The sequence below is a fragment of the Salvelinus namaycush genome, chromosome 2 (genome assembly GCF_016432855.1).
Source record: "Salvelinus namaycush isolate Seneca chromosome 2, SaNama_1.0, whole genome shotgun sequence".
Classification (NCBI taxonomy): Eukaryota; Metazoa; Chordata; class Actinopteri; order Salmoniformes; family Salmonidae; genus Salvelinus; species Salvelinus namaycush.
The window spans coordinates 58,743,443-58,763,524 of NC_052308.1; the positions used below are offsets into that span (position 1 = coordinate 58,743,443).

Below are 20,082 nucleotides of genomic sequence, written 5' to 3' on the forward strand. Positions count from 1 at the left end.
AACTGACACCACATGACCCTTTGTGAAATACAACGCAAGTCTTACCCTCCTTTATATATACAGTGCATTCGGAAAGTATTCAGACCCCTTGATTTTTTCCCACATTGTTAACGTTACAGCCTTATTTTTTTTTGTTTCCTCAATCTACACACAATACCCCATAATGACAAAGTGAAAACAGGTTTTTTGAAATTTTACCAAATTTATTTAAAAAAACTAAAACAAACACCTCCCATACATAAGTATTCAGACCCTTTGCTATGAGACTCGAAATTGAGCTCAGGTGTATCCTGTTTCCATTGATCATCCTTGAGATGTTTCTACAACTTGATTGGAGTCCACCTGTGGTAAATTCAATTGATTGGACATGATTTGGAAAGGCACACACCTGTCTATATAAGGTTCCACAGTTGACAGTGCATGTCAAAGCAAAAACCAAGCCATGAGGTCAAAGAAACTGTCCGTAGAGCTCCGAGACAGGATTGTGTCGAGGCACAGATCTAGGGAAGGATACCCAAAAATTACTGCAGCATTGAAGTTCCCAAAGAACACAGTGGCCTCCATCATTCTTAAATGGAAGAAGTTTAGAACCACCAAGACTCTTCTTAGAGCTGGCCGCCCGGCCAAACTGAGCAATCGGGGGAAAATGGCCTGACCAACAACACAATGTTTACTCTGACAGAGCTCCGGAGTTCCTCTGTGGAGATGGGAGAACCTTCCAGAAGGACAACCATATCTGCAGCCCTCCACCAATCTGGCCTTTATGGTAGAGTGGCCAGACGGAGGCCACTCCTCAGTAAAAGGCACATGACAGCCCGCTTGGAGTTTGCCAAAAGGCACCTAAAGCACTCAGACCATGAGAAACAAGATTCTCTGGTCTGATGAAACCAAGATTGAACTCTTTGGCCTGAATGCCAAGCGTCACGTTTGGCGGAAACCTGGCACAGTCCCTAAGGTGAAAGATGGTGGTGCCAGCATCATGCTGTGGGAATGTTTTTCAGCGGCAGGGACTGTGAGACTAGTCAGGATTGAGGGAAAGATGAACGGAGCAGAGTACAGAGAGATCCTTGATGAAAACCTGCTCCAGAGCGCTCAGGACCTCAGACTGGGGTCAAAGTTCACCTTCCAACTGGACAACAACCCTAAGCACACAGCCAAGACAACGTAGGAGTGGCTTCAGACAAGTCTCTGAATGTCCTTGAGCGGCCCAGCCAGAGCCTGGACTTGAACCCAATCGAACATCTCTGGAGAGACCTGCAAATAGCTGTGCAGTGAGGCTCCTTATCCAACCTGACAGAGTTTAAGCGGATCTACAGAGAAGAATGGGAGAAACTCCCCAAATACAGGTGTGCCATGCGTGTAGCCTCATACCCAAGAAGACTCAAGGCTGTAATTGCAGGCAAAGGTGCTTCAAAGTACTGAGTAAAGGGTCTGAATACTTAAGTGATATCAGTTTTTTATTTTTAATACACTTGCAAAAATATCTAAACACCTGTTTTTTGGTCATTATGGGGTATTGTGTGTAGATTGATGAGGGAAAAAATGATTTAATCAATTTTAGAATAAGGCTGTTGCTAGCATGCTGTGGTTAAAGTACAGAAAGCCCTACCTTTTGCATCTGTAGTGACGGTGTTTATATTATGGTTTGATATAAGCTTGTATATACCTGTACAAACACATGACATGTAAGGGCTAATCAATGAGGGGCTATGCGTTCTATGGAAAATAATGAACGACGTGGAAGGAGTGTTCTACGATGTGCTAGCCGAGTGGAACTAACCTCCCACGGAGTTGCATTATTTTCCAGAGAACGCATAGAGCCCTGAGTTGATTATCCCTTTTATACCATGGCTATAATTAAACACATTTGCAGCTAAAAATGGTGTTAATTTGCAGGTAGAAATGTACTCAACATCCACTGAAGTAGCTAGCAAGTTTACTAGTTTCCTTGGTAACCAAACAACCAGACGTGGTACTATGAAAATCTAATTCAACAATGGCAAATGTTTTCAATTTGACTTTTGCTTTCAAATGCAGCTCAAACATAGAACATGTAAGGATTAAATATAGCCTTTGAATTCTACCGTGCCCTATAGGGAAATAATGCACACTCTAGAATTCCCTTCAAGCCAATCAGAAACAAGTATTTAACAATGCCATGGTATAAGTCTACATACTGTATTTGCACAACGATAGAAGAGAACCATCTCCCCGAAAACCAGGATAATCATGTTTTTACATCTTGGAATGGCTTGAGACACCATAAGTTTGCCACCTTGTGAGAAAATTGAGAAACCATGCACCTCCAGGAGTGGATGGTGAAACCGAGGTCATGTTCATTAGAACATGCAACACAAAAGGTTTTAAAAAGCATTTTGCACAAAAAAAGGTAGTCCCTCCCGGTTTGTCTGTTGTCTTCCGTTTGGTGCCTAATGAACATAACCCATGTGTTTGCATCCTAAGTCTGTCCCTTTGGCTATGCCATCTGAAGACAAAGAAAGAAACTACTTCTCTCCACACCCTCTTTTCCTTTACCCTGGACTCGCAGTAAGTAAGCTGGGGGTAGAAAAAAAATGAAAGATGAGGGATTTCAGCGATTTAGCCCTCTGCAGAGCAGCCGCCACCTCCATGGCTTGCTGGAAAGAGGCTCACTGGAGAATAGGGACTGTGGGGGCCAAATCTAGGCCTACGGGTGAACAAGGAGCCCAAACACTAAGGCTCTCTCGGAGGTGGCACATGGTTCGGGTAGCAGATATTCCACACTAGTACAGATCATGTGGTCCAGCGGTAACACTTTCTGCTCTAAACACATGCATGACTACCCACCAGAGACCAATCTTCATATCCTCCCTTTCTACTATCTGTCCCTCCCACCTACTCTCCCTTCTCTGATTTCAAACCTGTCTGATTAAGTTAAAGACTACGAGGAGAGTGGAACCTCACTCTCCTTCTAAGGGGCAATTTCAATCTGCAACTGATACATCCATTTAAAAAATAAAAATAAATAAATAAATAAACTTTTTAATTAATGATATATAGCCATTAATTCATGGGTGGTCAAGTCCTTGAATTCATGGATCGGTCTATGAATTTGAGAGCGGTTACATTTCTCCTGCCCCATCCCTTAGCTGGGACCCCTTTGTTGTTGTTTGGAACTGGAGATATTAAGAGAAAAAACATTGAGATTGAAAAACATTGAGCCCATCAAATGTGGGCTGGTGGATCATCGTTTGGGGAGAAACCAAGGCTTTCTGATCCATATGCAGTACCTTTCAGTAATAGATACACAATCTATTTATAAACTTTATTATTAAACATAATATATGCCATTTAGTAGATGCTTTTAACCAAAGCGATACATTTTACGTATGGGTAGTCCTGGGAATCGAACCCACAATTCTGGCAATGCAAGTGCCATGCTCTACCAATTGAGCTACAGAGGAACAACCACATTATGAATGCTCATATATGCCTACCTTTAAGATCTCAAAATAGTGGAGACAATGATAGACAGGTGTCAGGAGTAACCGGGGCAGGACGTACTGGACTGCTTCCTTAAAGCCTTCGCATATAGACTGGGGGTTCAGAGACAGACAGAAATGAGTGTTAACTTGGGCAGGTAATACAGTGTCAAATCTTATCAAGGTATATTGACCAGGGATATGCAAACAGTGGTCTGGGGGGGGGGAAAGTTTTATAAAGTTCTTACCTTAGGGAAAATCCACCCAGAAATGGCCGATAACATTTCTAGTATCTCAGATTATTCTGGCAATTCTCACAGGGACTTCGTTGGGAGGAATGTTTGACATGCATTTTTACATTTTAATCACTTTTTATTTTATTTATTAAAGTGGCCATTTTATTCCTTTTTAGACCTAAAATGCCTCCTGTAAGACCTTATGATCCATGAACCGTACATGATACAGACACCATCTTGATGCAATTATACTCATTGTAGTGTGCTCTGAAATATGGAGTATGTCTAGATTCTGAAATACAATTGTTCACAATTCTAATTCATATTTTGGAGCACAATGACACCAAGATGTTGTCTGTATCATGTACGGTTCACAAATCAAAGGCTTTTACACGAGGCATGTACAGGTCTAAAAAGGGCTTAAAATGGCCACTTTCATCTCAATGAAAAAAAAGTGTTTGCGATACAAATGTAATAAGCATATCAAACATCCTTCCACACAGTGAAGTTCCTATGTGAGAATTTCCAGAACAATCGGATACCAGAAATATTTCTGGGCCTTCCTGGCGTGGACCTTGCCTGGTTGCCCTAACAGTCAGAATTTAAACGCCAAACTCTGTTAGATGCACATCCAAGAATGGCCACCAACAAAAAAGTTAACAAGCAAATACTTCACATGCAAATAGCGCGTGATTAACATTTGTAGTACACGATTAATTACATTCCATCAGAGCAACTCATAACTTTGTAAAAACATAATTTAAATACATCAGTCGACAACAAAAACATAAACATTGGAGTAATCAAGCCTGACTTTTGGGCTTATGATAAGGAGTGGTCAGCGGGGGGCTGGTGAGTGTGGTCAGCGGGGGGCTGGTAAGTGTGGCTTCTGACCTGGAGGTATGAGGCAGCTCCCGGTTTAGACAGCTGGCTGAGGAAGTGATCGTGGAAGCCAGTCCGCAGGATGTCTTGAGCATACGTCTCATAGGGGTCGAAGGCCAGCTCCTGGATATAAAAAAGAAAGATGTATCAAATATGAAATGTCATGTTTTATGACAATGGCCACAGGGTGTAAGTGGGGTCTGTGAATGACAAGGAACCTTGCCTGGGACCTGAAGACTTGCGTTAGCTCCCTGAGCTAATGTCTAGGTCCTAAGCTTAAGCTCGGCGGACTAACAGCGTTGTGGTGCACAAGAGCAATGTATTTTCAGACACAGGTGTAAGTGTAACAGAAGTGGTTTGTGTAATGAGCAACCTTCACTGGTACCTGAAGACTCCTGTTAGCTCCCCAAGCTAATGCCTAAGCTTTAGCTCAGTCTTTGGGTGCCCAGGAGCAATGTATTTGCAGAAACAGCACACACACCAACACAATATATATGCGCGTAAACACACACACACATCCCCACAAATACACACTTTTTTGCAGACAGCAATTTCTTAACACAGACAGCATCACACAAACATGCATAACAATCCCCCCCAACCACACACCTACCATGGCCAGGTCTTTGAAGCAGCTGCCCACCACAAACAAGCTGGGCTCCCACAAACACCACATAAACATACACACGCACCATCCCTCCCACCCCCCCACAAACACACACTCACCTCGGCCAGGTCTTCGAAGCAGCTGCCCACCAGCGGGTGTGGGCTCCCCTCGTCTGTCATCTCCACCGTGTCTTCAATGAGGCCCAGCAGCTTGAGGGTGACCTCGTGGATGTCCACGATGCGGCTGAAGATGTTCTCCACGTCCTGCAGGGGGTAGTAGAGAGAGGGGGAGAGAGAGCGAGAGAGGATGGGAGACAGGGAATTAAGGAAGGGGAAGGAGGCAGGGAGAGAGTTGGGGGAAGAGAGAGAGAGAGAGAGAGTCGTGTGGGAATAGGGGGAGTGTGATGGAAAGATGGGTGGAAGGGGGAGATGGGGAGCAGAGTAATGCAGGAAGGTGGCAGGAGAGAAGTGAGAGTGGTGGTAGAGGGGAGAAAAGGAGTGGAAAAAGACGAGTCAAACAAAGTCCTGATGGAAGACCATAGATGTGCAAGTGTGTGCGAGGGTACCTCCATCACTACTCACATGGTGGGAGAAGAGTCCGGCGTCGGAGGCAATTGGCTCGCGGAACACCTTGATGATGAGGTTGAGGTCGCGCAGGTACTGTCGGACCTCGGCCATGAAGGTCTTGACCAGGTCGTAGTAGGTCTGCTCCTCGCTGGTGGACGGCTCCTCGTCCATCAGGGGAAAACCGCTGATGTCCTCCTCATCCTGGTGGAACATGTCCATCAGAACCTGGAGATGGGGGAATAGAAGCGGCCAGACATATTCTTACCAATTACTCAGTGTTACGGACCACTTTTTGCTCCCGAGTGGCACAGTAAGAGGCGTCACTACAGTCCCTGGTTCGAATCCAGGCGGATCACATCCGGCTGTGATTGGGAGTCCTATAGCGCAGCACACAATTGGCCCAGCATCATCCGGGTTTGGCCGGGGAAAGCAGTAATTGTAAATAAGAATTTATTTTTAACTGACTTGCCTAGTTAAATAAAGGTTCAATAAAAATAAAAGTAAAATTCATAGATTGAATAATCACACAGAGGGACATCAGCATAGATACCAGGTTGGAGTCAATTCCATTTAGTTCAGTCAATTAGGAAGTAAACTGAAATTCCCATTTTCTTCAGTCATTTTCTGTAAAGAAGATGTGGAATTGGAATTTCAGTTTACTTCCTGAATTGAAATGGATCCCGAGAGACCCAAGCTTAGAAACATGCATGCGCACGCACAGGCAAACAAAAGCGGGCACACATTCTCGCTCATTCAGCTGGCATTCTTCATCAGCTTACGTTCAGAAATGACCCTACGGACTCCAGCTTTAGTTGTATATTGGCCAGTCGGTGTTGTTCCTGAGACTTCTCACCATCACACGCCACCAGCCATACTTAGGCCAACAACAACAACAATAGCATTTACAAGCCAATCTAATTTCATAGTCATAGCAACATAAAAGGGGCAATCTGGGATTGGTACAGTCAATCTTGAAGAAGACTAGAAATGGTTTAGTGGCACATACGGCCAGTGATGTCCTGCTGGGGGATCTCACAGTAGCTGATGTTGAAGATCCTCTTCATAATGCATTACAACACACTGTGAAGCACAACACAGTTGTTAACGCTCACCTTATCGGCACACATGGCCACGGTGATGTCCTGCTGGGAGATCTCGTAGTGGCGGATGTTCCTCACGTAATTCCCTGCCAGCTTCAGGATGTCTGCTGAGATGTACTCCAACACGGCCACGATGTACACCGACACCTGGTGGTCAATCTTGTACCCTAGTACCTCCTGAACAAGGGAGAGGGATTATGGGAAAATGAGTCCACTACGTACACCTACTGTGTACTGGCGGTCTTGTACCCTAGTGCCTCCTGAACATGACCCAGGAAGAGAGGAATCATGGGTAAAAAGCAGGGTCAGTGTGGTTTGACTACTGTACAATCTGACCCTGCCGTACTTTCAAATTAATGTAAACGGTGCTGAACTGAATGGTACACAGAACACAGAAAGTGCAGGGTAAGAATTCCTTTATGCGTTTTGGTTACCGGTACACATCATTGAACAGTAATTGGGCACTATAGGTACTTTAAATACTAATTAAGTCATGTAATACGGTCATGCAAGGCTCAGAATTGTATAACCGGTGTTCTTAAAATGATGTTAATCAAGTAATTCTGTTGTTGCTGCACATCAGTATGTGTATTACTAAAACAAAGAGCACTAACAGCTCATAGCAAAAAAGGTCTAAAGAATATAGTTGGAATATTCTTATCAAGTATCCAATAAGAGACATGTTTTTTTAAAAGGTTGCTTGGTCACTCATAAAGCATCTATATGGTTAGGTGTTAGTTACCATTCTAAAATGTAAATCCTATCATTCCTTATTTAAAAGGGGCAATAGGTAAAAGAATACAACAAAAAGTGCAAAAAAGTGTAGGTCTTTCAGAACTTTAACCTTTTGTATTCTTGGAAGCATGGTCTAAATTAAGTAAATCTTTGCATCTCGGCCTCCTTGGAATTTTCCTTTTCATGGTTTGAGTGCGAGTACCCTTTGAACTCTACAGCCACCATTCATTCTAGCCTGAGCGCAAACCCTCATACTGGCCTTCGACATTTCTCCATACCCATCCCACAGCTTTTTACCAAAATGTGTTATTGTTTCAACTGCAATCGCAATTAAAGTATTTGGCATGGCTGAATACATTTTGTTAAGCATGACAGGTTCATCATGGATTTTCAGTAAGTGACCAATTCCACAAAACAGTTAAATGTCTCCCTCTATTGGTCAGTATAGGTACTGTGAGAAAAGTGGCCAATACCGCTCCTCGAGCTGTGTTCAGTAGGCACTGAAACAGAAAACATTTTGGACAAAGAAAAAACAAAATGTCTATTTTGTTTATTGAGTCACGTTAAAAGCGGTTCAATCAATCCTTTGTCTGTTTCATAAAAATGTTTCTGAAGTGTAGAGCACAATTCCTCCTTTGGCCGACTTTCCTTCCAGTTCTCTACTGCCAATGACTGGAACGAATTGAAAAAAAATCATTGAAGCAGGAGACGCATATCTCCCTCACAAACTTTAAGTATCAGCTGTCAGAGCAGCTTACAGATAATTGCACCCGTACATAGCCCACCTGTAAATAGCCCACCCAACTACCTCATCCACATATTGATATTTATTTATTTTTGCTCCTTTGCACCCCAGTATCTCTACTTGCACATTTAACTTCTGCACATCTATCACTCCAGTGTTTAATTGCTAAATTGTAATTATTTCACCACTATGGCCTAATCTTACATCATTTGCGCACACTGTATATAGACCTTTCTATTGTGTTATTGACTAAGTTTGTTAATTCCATGTGTAACTGTGTTGTTGTCTGTGTCGCACTGCTTTGCTTTATCTTGGCCAGGTCGCAGTTGTAAATGAGAACTTGTTCTCAACTGGCCTACCTGGTTAAATAAAGGTGAAACATATATATATTTTTTTAAAGATATCAGTAACTGGGTCCTGTTCAGGAGGATGTAACGTTACAACACTTTCAGATATATTGTGTAGAACAGCTAAAACGGATTAATAAATTAATACATGACAGACAGTCCTATTTGCAACATTCAGGACTTTTTACTGTGCCCTCAGAAAGTACTCACACCCCTTGACTTTTTCCACATTCTGCTGAATTTTGATTGTGTCACTGATCAATACACAACACCCCATAACATCAAAGTGGAATTACATTTTTAGCAATGTTTAGATATTAATTTAAAAAAAATCTAAGCTGTAATGTCTTGAGTCAATAAGTATTTAACCCTTTTGTTATGGCAAGCCTAAATAAGTAAAAATGTGCTTAACAAGTCACATAATAAGTTGCATGGACTTACTGTGTGCAATAATAGTGTTTAATATGATTTTTAAATGACTACCCCATCTCTGTCCCCACACATACAATTAGTAAGGTCCCCCAGGCGAGCAGTGAATTTCAACCACAGATTCAACCACAAAGACCAGCAAGGTTTTCCAATGGTTCGCAAAGTGCACCTATTGGTAGATGGGTAAAATAAAAAATATAAAGCAGACATAGAATATCCCTATGAGCATGGTGCAGTTATTAATTACACTTAGGATGGTGTATCAATACACATAGTCACTAACTCAGTTGCCGGAGAGGAAGGAAACCGCTCAGGGATTTCACCATGAGGCCAACGGTGATTTTAAAACAGAGTTTAATGGCTGTGTGATAGGAGATAACTGAGGATGGATCAACATTGTAGTTACTCCACAATACTAACCTAAATGACAGAGCGAAAAGGAAGCCTGTACAGAATAGAAATGTTCAAAAACATGCATTCGGTTTGCAGTAAGGCACTAAAGTAATACTGCACACAATGTTGCAAAGAAATTAACTTTATGTCCTGAACACAACACGTTGTGTTTTGGGCAAATCCAACACATCACTAAGTACCACTCTCCATATTTTCAAGCACGGTGGTGGCTGCATCATGTTACGGGTATGCTCATCTCCGGCAAGGACTTGGGAGATTTTTGGGGATAAAAAGAGTATAGGAATATAGCCAAGCACAGGCAAAATCCTAGAGGAAAACTTGATTCGGTCTGCTTTCCAACAGACACTGGGAGACAAATTCACCTTTCATAAGGCCAAATATACACTGAAGCTGCTTAGCAAGACGACATTGCATGTTCCTGAGTGGCCTAGTTACGGACCGATTTTCAAGGCGATTTTGACAAGACTTGAAAATGTCTAGCAATGATCAACAACCAACTTGACAGAGCTTGGAGAATTTTTTTGAATAATGTGCAAATATTGTACAATCCAGATGGGCAAAGCTCTTAGAGCCTGACTAACGTACTTGGCGTTGAAGACCTAGGCTACATCCTGACCTTACAGGTCCCTTCATTATGATTGGTCTAGCCACCAGGGTCATGTTCAGTAGGTACAAAAAGTTTTGAAACAGTAACGAACTACCTGAAATCAGGGTCCAACGTTAACCTTTTCTTTGTAAATGCATTAGGGTCATGCAGGGGCCTAGGTTGATATCCTTGGTCTGTATATATTCAGCTCGTAATAGGCTACATTTGGTTATTATGGTATTACTGTATTAAAAAAACAAATATAATTTAGCAATGTAGACATTGTATTATTTTTGCTAGTATGTTCACTATTGAAGTTTTACTTTTGTAAACCACTTTCCCTAAAATAAAAAAACTTGGCGAGTAGATTGATGAGCCCTTCTTTCTACTCTGGACAGCTCATGTGTGCCGTGTGAAGGCATCAACTCATGTAGTGCGAGTGCTCAAGAAGTTCTGACTTGCGAGGAGCGTGGTTGAATTAACAGCCAATCATTTTGCTCAAATACAAATAACATGACTTTTCAGTGTGTAGTTTTCAATGGTTTTCAATAGCAGACTGTGACACAGCAGGTAAACTGGAACAACAAAATGCGCTGAGAAGATACTGCCCCAACATGTTTTTACTGGCCAGCATCAAAGTCTGATCCTGCTGAAAGTGTCCAGTAAGAAACATTCATTTTCGCTTTCCATTTCAAAATGCTTTGCCCTACTGAACATGACCCAGAGACATTTGGGATTATGGGTTACCTTGAGCAGCGGGTGGATCTTATCCACTGGCAGGGCCAAAGGATTCCTCCTCTTCCTCTTTTCGATGGCTGCCTGGGCGTCGGCGATAGCCCACTTATCGATAGGGTGAGGGAAACTCTTCTGCACTCGCTCCTGAGGGGAGGAAAGGAGGGAGGGAGATTGAGAGCCCTTCAATAGTGCAATACTTTTGACCAGAGCCCTATGGGCCCTTGTCAAATGTAGTGGACTACATAGGGAATAGGGTGCCATTTGGGCTGCAGTCAGGCCTTACTTATCTCTTATTTACTTAAATTACATATTTCCTGGTCCTCTGTTGATGCTGCATCCATAGGCAAAGCAAACATGTCTACATTCACTGGGGGCAAACATGACTCCTCCTCCTTCAAACTGCCCTATGACACTTGACATAAGCATTTCCATGCGTTCACCATTGTTTTATTGTCGCAGGCGTTTCACATGGGATTTTTCCCTTAAAAAAGGGACATCTAACAGGTTATGTCAATGGGAGGGCGGGTACATGACATGTACATGTCAAGTGTCATGTCACACTTCTGCTGCAGGCACTACCAGGATGTCCCTCCCTTGACGTATGAGTTAGGCTAAGAGTTTCTGTAACCATTTTAAAAAAGGGTGAGAACTACAAAATACATCCACAGTTAACGGAGGACATCTTCATAAGCACTACATAAAAAGTCATAAGAGCTTATGTCAACAACTTCAAGTTGACATAGGCTTTCTGAGGCCTAGGCATTTACAAAATGTTTGTGTTGTATATTTGAGGGAATCAAACATTTATGTTGTGCTTACAAAGGTATTAAGGAGCTCTTTATGAATGCGTTATGTAGTTCTTATGTAGGGTACATACATAGTACGCAAACAATACAAATTTCCCGCAATCCATTGGATTCAATGGGTCACAAACTACAATATACACAAGCACAAATGAGAGTGGTCAGTCACCAACCCTGGCAGGTCAAGGGTTAAAGTTCATACAGACAGGGTCACAGGGAGAGGTCAACAGAAAGAGAGAGCACAGAACTAAGGGAGGAGTAAACATGGTAAAAAGAGACCACATATCCATGGTTTGACTTTACCATGCCCCATGGCTAGGGTCATGGACCGTAAAAAGCACCTGCGGATTTCACGTGAACCTTCTGCTCGCAATAAATGAGTCAAGGTAGACAAAACAAAAACAAGAGGTGAAAACAGGTTGGCCATCTAAAACATGGACTGAACAAAGCAAGATTTCAGATGTTTTCTGCATTAGCTCATGTCAGTTAACATTGTAGAATAGCAAAAAACAACATAGTGTGATGATGCGCAAGAAAACGTTCTACTGTTCAATGACATCCAATCAATCAAGATATGAGAATGTTGTGAGTTCTGTTCAAATGATTGTCAAAGCAATATCAGTCAAAATACATGTCCGTAAATAGCTTAACTTTTCTACCTGTCACTTTGGGTAAATGGATTGGATTCGTAAGAATACAAATGAATGAAAACTGAGTTTTATCTCAGTGCAAATCAAACCATCTAAAGTACACCGTGATCCGAGTTTAAAATAAATTAACTTCACGAACACTGATAATTTCCCCTTTTGGGTGGGCACATAAAATCAACATCCTCTTTTACTGCAATCCTGACTTCACCAGCTGTCAATAAAAAGTGTGTCTGCTACAGAATGAAATTAAGCGGAATGCTATGACAGAGACATTTAAAGCGGCAATCAGCAGTAGAAACAATAACAAAGTGGACTCCCCGCCCCGGTTCGGAAAAAAGCTGAGGGATGGGGCTAGAGAAATGGAACCAACCAAATTCATAGACAGTGCTATGGATGCAAGGACTGGCCATCCATGATATCAACATTATACTTTTAACCATGTTTTGAGGCTATATAGTGTTTGTTTACAAACATTGGAGTAAAACAAGCTTATATTTTGGCTTCTGATGGGGTACGACAGTTGAACTAAGCTCATGAAGCATTTATAAATTATATTCTTCAAGAATCAATACGTACAGATCATTAATTTAAGTCCCAAAATTGATGTATACTGAAACAAAATATTTAAAAAAACATAACTTTCAACAATTTATACGATTTTACTGAGTCACAGTTCATAAAAGGAAATCAGCCAATTGAAATAAATTAGGCCCTAATCTATAGAGTTCACATGACTGGGAATACAGATATGCATCTGTTGGTCAAAGATGCCTTAAAAAAAAGGTAGGGGCGTGGATCAGAAAACCTGTCAGTATCTGGTGTGACCACCATTTGTATCTTGCAGCGCGACATCTCCTTCGCATAGAGATTATCAGGCTGTTGATTGTGGCCTGTGGAATGTTGTCCCACTCCTCTTCAACGGCTGTGCGAAGTTGTTGGATATTTTGCTGGAACTGGAACACACTGTCGTACACGTTAATCCAGAGCATCCCAAACGTGCTCAATGGGTGACATGTCTTATATTCAGGCCATGGAAGAACTGGGACATGTTCAGCTTCCAGGAATTGTGTTCAGATCCTTACGATATGGGGCCGTGGATTATCATGTTGAAAACACTCCACACTGCCCTTTCCCACCTGGACAAACGGAACACCTACGTGAGAATGCTGTTCATTGACTATAACTCAGTGTTCAATACCATAATGCCCACAAAGCTCATCACCAAGCTATGGACCCTGGGACTAAACACCCTCTTGCAACTGGATCCTGGACTTCCCGACGGGCCACCCTCAGGTGGTAAGGGTAGGCAACAAAACATCTGCCACGCTGATCCTCAACACGGGGGCCCCTCAGCGGTGCGTGCTTAGTCCTCTCCTGTACTCCCTGTTCACCCACGACTGCATGGCCAGGCGACTCAAACACCATCATTAAGTTTGCTGATGACACAACAGTGGTAGGCCTGATCACCGACAACGATGAGACTGCCTATAGGGAGGAGGTCAGAGACCTGGCAGTGTGATGCCAGGACAACAACAACCTCTCCCTCAATGTGAGCAAGACAAAGGAGCTGATCGTGGACTACATCAACGGGGCTGTAATGGAGCAGGTCAAGAGTGAGTTCCTTGGTGTCCACATCCAACAAACTATCCTGGTCCAAACACACCAAGACAGTCGTGAAGAGGGCACGACAACACCTATTCCCCCTCAGGAGATTGAAAAGATTTGGCATGGGTCCTCAGAACCTCAAAAGGTTCTACAGCTGCACCATCAAGAGCATCCTGACTGGTTGCATCACCGCCTGGTTTGGCAACTGCTCGACATCCGACCGTAAAGCGCTACAGAGGGTAGTGTGTACGGGCCCAGGATATCACAGGGGCCAAGCTTCCTGCCATCCAGGACCTATATACCAGGCAGTGTCAGAGGAAAGCCCAAAAAATTGTCAAAGACTCCAGTCACCCAAGTCATAGACTGTGCTCTCTGCTACCGCACGGCAAGTGGTAACGGAGCGCCAAGTCTAGGTCCAAAAGGCTCCTTAACAGCTTCTAGTCCCAAGCCATCAGACTGCTGAAAAATTAATCAAATGGCCACCCGGAATATTCACTTTACCCCTACCTACATGTACAAATTACCTCACCTAACCTGTAGCCCCGCACATTGACCTGGTACCGGTACCCCCTGTATATAGCCTTGTTATTATTTTATTTGGTAATTTATTTTATATATATATATATATTTTTTTTTTTCTTAACTCTATTTCTTGAACTGCATTGTTGGTTAAGGGCTTGTAAGTAAGAATATCACAATAAGGTCTACTACACCTGTTGTATTTGGCGCATGTGACAAATATAGGATCTCGTCACGGTATCTCTGTGCATTCAAATTGCTATCGATAAAATGCAATTGTGTTTGTTGCAATTGTGTCACCCTGGTGAAGACAGCGACCATACAGATGAGCTTCCCTGAGACGTTTTCTGACAGTTTGTGCAGAAATTCGCCGGTTGTGCAAACCCAAAGTTCCATCAGCTGTGCGGGTGGCTGGTCTCAGACCAGCTGAAGAAGCCGGATGTGGAGGACCTGGGCTGGCGTGATTACACGTGGTCTGCGGTTGTGAGGCCGGTTGGACATACTGCCAAATACTCTAAAACGAACATTAAAATCTCTGGCAAAAGCTCTGGTGGACATTCCTGCAGTTAGAATGCCAATTGTACACTCCCTCAATTTGAAACATCTATGGCATTGTGTTGTGACAAAAGTGCACATTTTAGAGTGGCTTTCTATTGTCCCCAGCACAAGATACACCTGTGTAATGATCATGCAGTTTAATCAGCTTCTTGATATCCCTGACCTGTCAGGTGGATGGATTATCTTGACAAAGGAGAAATGCTCACTAACAGGGATGTAAACAAATTGCTGCACAGGATTTGAGAGAAATACGCTTTTTGTGCATATGGAAAATGTCTGGGATCTTTTATTTCAGCTCATGAAACATGGGACCAACACTTTACATGTTGCGTTTATATTTTTGTTCAGTGTAGCAAATGCTGATTGCCCCTTTAAGTAGAAGTAGCCCCCATCACTGGTCAAGGGTCAGTTTATTTCCCAGACGATAGGTTAAATGAGGGGATCAGGGGAACAGTCGTCTGATCCTAGACCTGTGATTTAGAGGCAACTTCTACCTCGCCACAGCTCGTTGTTGTTTCCATGAGGGACTCCAAAAGGGAAGGTCTGCTCACTGTTTTTCTGCTTCCAAACGGAATCTTTTAATAATACAGCTTAGACAACACAATCACAACGATTCAACTTAATTGTGATTGAAATGTTGTGATATTATCACCTGGAACTACGCTTCAGTAAAAGATCACGAGGGCAAAACAACACTGAGCACACATTCCTTTTTCTCTATGTCACATATGTCAGAGTCAAGGCCCGCGGGCCACATCCGGCCCGCGAGAAGGTTTTTTACGGCCCCTGGGATGATCTTGATTTATTATTAGAACCGGCCCGCAGACCGCAGCAAGCCGGCAGCCCGCAGATCTTTTACACGCACCAATACTACATTTCCCACAATGCAACGGTGACGCACCGAGCAGTAGGCTGCTTCATTTCAATATTTATTGGCACAGCAGTCGTCAGCATCACAGTAAAATTAACTTTCAGATAACCATCAAAAATGGCAAAACGGAAGGTGGACACTGAGAACCGGGGGTTTCAAACAAGGTGGGAGTCGGAGTATATGTTCACGGAGGTAGCTGGAAAACCTGTGTGTCTTCTGTGTGGAGAAAGTGTGGCGGTACTGAAAGAGTATAATCTGAGACGACATTATGAAACGAAACACGCGGACAAAAACAAGAATATGGACATGGAACAAAGGCTACAAAAGGCTAGATTTTTGCACTTTATTTTATTGTATTTCAATCCAATTATATTTTAAAAATATTTCAGTTGAGTGGATGATAGAAAATTGCTATTATTGTTTTTTTCTTTGAAGTAAATTTAGCCCACTTTTGCTAAAATAGAAAATATAGGCTACTGATGGTGCCTTGAATACCGGTTTCTTTCATTTAATGTTCATGTTATGGGGATTTTTATATAAAGGAAATTTGTCTTTTGTGTCTGTTGAAAATTAAAGATTACTGACAGAGCCATAAGAAAATATTGCTTTATTTATCTGATCATATTGGAATATATTTGTTAGGTTTTCAGTAGGTTCAATTAGGTTCACTAGACTATATGCGTCATTTAAAATTTTTTCAATGAACATTCGAACAGTCCGGCCCTCGGCTTGTAGCTAAATTTTTTATTTGGCCCTCCGTCCATTTGACTTTGACACCCCTGCTCTATGTGAAGGACCTTTTTGTCCAAAGCTCCTGTTATTGCTTTGGAAGTGTGTAAAAACCCCCTCTGTTTACACTCTGTAAAAAAGGGGTCAACAAGGTTTTTGGTCCAGACACTGTTGCGCTATTGACGGAGATCCTCACCTCCACATCCTGCACGCTGCGTGGCTGTGCCTGGCAGAGCATGCTGAGCAGCAGCAGGATCAGCTCCTCGATGTACTGCAGCGCATCCTCCTGGGACGACAGTTTGGGATGTACCTGGCTCAGCACCTTCACAGAGAGAGATATATAATATTTCAGTATGAGTTTATTTATTTTTTGGAAAAACAGCTGTTAAAAAGGTTGGATCGGCAGAATACGTGGTAAACATGTATTAGTTCAGTATAGGTTGAGTTGATTATCATTACACTTTTTTTTGGATCAACTGTTAAAAAGCTTGAGGTGCATCTGGCTCAGCACCTTCACACAGAAACTAAGAGAGATGAGGCTAGGCTATTAGTTCAGTATGGATTCCAGCTGGGCCCAAACTAGTTGAATAAATGGTGTTTCCATGGAATAGAATCAACGTGGAAAAAGTAATCAACGTAAGGGAATTTAGAAACATTTTGTAATTTTTTCACCCAACTAAAAAAGAGAGAAGATGAGGTAACCCTTTACTTGACCCGCAGAGTCATAACACATTATTGCACGGTCATAACCATGTTATGTCCTAACAGCTGACATAACTGTCATGACGCATATTAAGATCTGTTGTGACAGTGTTATTTCCTTGCTGTTATGAAACCTACATAAGAGTGGAAAGGAAACTTCTTGGCAGAGAAAAAACTTATTTGAATAAATGTGGGTTCTGAAACTTCAGGCTAGGGTCCTTTTTTCTCAATTTCCGCCTGACTGACGTGCCCAAAGTAAACTGCCTGTTGCTCAAGCCCTGAAGCCAGATATGCATATAATTGGTACCATTGGAAAGAAAAAACTTTGAAGTTTGTAGAAATGTTAAAATAATGTAGGAGACTATAACACATAAGATACGGTAGGAGAAAATCCATAGAAAAACCAACCAGATTCTTTTTTCCACAAGATGTCAGCACTCTGTGTTCAAGGTTTCAGGCGTGTTTCTTCCAAAACGAGTAAGAAATATGAGTTTTAGTATTGGGACACACTATTGGAAATTCGTGTTTGGTCGCACGAGGAACATACTACTTTCCGTATGAAAAATTATAGTTTGATTACATTTTAGGGTATCTGAAGAGTCAAAAGAAACGTATTTTGAATTGTTTTAACAAAGTTATACACACACACACTTGAGGTCGGAAGTTTACATATACTTAGGTTGGAGTCATTAAAACTCGCTTTTCAACCACTCCACAAGTTTCTTGTTAACAAACTATCGTTTTGGCAAGTCGGTTAGGACATCTCCTTTGTGCATGACACAAGTAATTGTTTAAAGTAAGATTATTTCACTGTATCACAATTCCAGTGGGTCAGAAGTTTACATATACTAAGTTGACTGTGCCTTCAGACAGCTTGGAAAATTCCAGAAAATTATGTCATGGCTTTAGAAGCTTCTGATAGGCTAATTGAAATAATTTGAGTCAATTGGAGGTCTACCTGTGGATGTATTTCAAGGCCGACCTTCTAACTCAGTGCCTCTTTGCTTGACATCATGGGAAAATCAAAAGAAATCATCCAAGACCTGGGAGCAATTTCCAAACGCCTGAAGGTACCACATTCATCTGTACAAACAATAGTATGCAAGTATAAACACCATGGGACCACGCAGCCGTCATACCGCTCAGGAAGGAGACGTGTTCGGTCTCCTAGAGATGAACGTACTTTGGTGCAAAAAGTGCCCTCGGTCTGGGGCTCCATGCAAGATCTTACCTCGTGGGGCATCAATGATCATGAGGAAGGTGAGGGATCGTGGAGTGGGACTACTGCCTCTAACGCTGTGTCCCTGGTAACTGACTGAGCCCAGTGACGAGAGCACAGCATAGACACTCCGGTCTCCTCAGTTCGCCTCGCCAGCCGAGGCCTCCTATCAGAGCATGACTAAGCAAGCTGAGTCTCTACTCCCCCCCCCCCCCCCCCCCTCTTAGAGAGGGCACGGTCTCTACTCAACTTGGCAGCTCTTCAGAGGCAGAGAGGGAGGGAGAGTTACAAAGGGAGAGAGTGTGAGTGTGAGCGAGAGAGGGTGTTTTGGAACTGAGGTCAGATAGTATTAAGATGGAGACCTTAGAAATAGAAAGTAAAACTATTTCTATGAATATGCCATTTCATTTTGAGGGAGAGACTGCATAAAATAGTAAACTGATCGCTAAAAATGGTGCAGAGTGGATAAAAGCAAAAAGGCACAGATGGCGTGAAAAGCAAAATGAAAGGGAGGTAAGTAAAGAGGGGACTATAACCTACAGCAGGGATCATTTAGATATTTTCAACATAATTACTAATTATTTGGAGACTGCAAATTGACTGCAAGAAGCCCGAATAGATGTATTTGACTAAAACAATACATTTCAAAACTTGCTTACATTTGTATGCAATTAAACGCATCTCTCTATTAGGCACGGGAATACTTTGGAACAGATTACCTAAATTAAAATCACTTGGAGCTGATTTCCTGCTGTTAACAGTCATTTATGTCCAACAATTAAAATAAAATACTAAATACAAACTCCAAAATACATACAGTACCAGTAAAGTTTACACACCTACTCATTCAAGGGTTTTTCTTTGTTTTGACTATTTTCTACATTGTAGAATAACAGTGAAGACATCAAAACTATGAAATAACGCATATGGAATCATGTAGTAACCAAAAAGTGTTAAACAAATCTAAATATATTTGAGATTCATCAAAGTAGCCATCCTTTGCCTTGATGACAGCTTTGCACACGCTTGACACTTCACTGGAGCAAGACATACGGTGGAAACCAATTCGAGCCCATGACAAACACCAATTCAACAAGGTAGTGAGCAAGTGACAAAACTTCAGATAGAAATGCAGAGAATCGAAACGTGGCGAAAATCGTACTGTAGCTGAAGTGCAATCTTCTCCCATCACAAGGCAAAGGAAACTCCCATCTTCTATGGAAATACAGAGGTTGCTGTACTGGGTCTATAAAGCCTGAATGTTCTCTAATGCCTCCATTTTACACACACACACACGGCTCCTCAGAGGAGGACCATCCTCAGTGAATTTAATAGAAATAAAACTATACTAAATATATTCACCTCACCAAATAATTGATTAAAACAAACCGTCTTGCAGTGAAGGTCTACAGTAGCCTCAACAGCACTCTGTAGTGTAGCACCGTGGTGTAGCTGGAGGACAGATAGCTTCCGTCCTCCTCTTGGTACAATGACTTCAATACAAAACCTAGGAGGCTCATGGTTCTCACAACTTCCATAGATTTACACAGTCATTATGACAACTTCCTGAGGACGTCCTCCAA

At 42.2% G+C, this 20,082-nt stretch overlaps 1 protein-coding gene across 1 annotated transcript in view; it reads right to left on the reverse strand.

Annotated features, from left to right (window-relative positions):
- LOC120065085 (son of sevenless homolog 1-like) overlaps positions 1-20,082 on the reverse strand; it is a 67,729-nt gene that overhangs the window by 38,296 nt on the left and 9,351 nt on the right. Inside the window, exons 2-8 of the mRNA XM_039015801.1 lie at positions 16,775-16,900; positions 10,856-10,987; positions 6,865-7,029; positions 5,768-5,977; positions 5,306-5,449; positions 4,592-4,702; positions 3,477-3,575 (exon numbers count right to left, since the gene is read on the reverse strand). Coding sequence (XP_038871729.1) covers positions 3,477-3,575; positions 4,592-4,702; positions 5,306-5,449; positions 5,768-5,977; positions 6,865-7,029; positions 10,856-10,987; positions 16,775-16,900 — 987 coding nt within the window. The remainder of the gene's footprint in view (positions 1-3,476; positions 3,576-4,591; positions 4,703-5,305; positions 5,450-5,767; positions 5,978-6,864; positions 7,030-10,855; positions 10,988-16,774; positions 16,901-20,082) is intronic.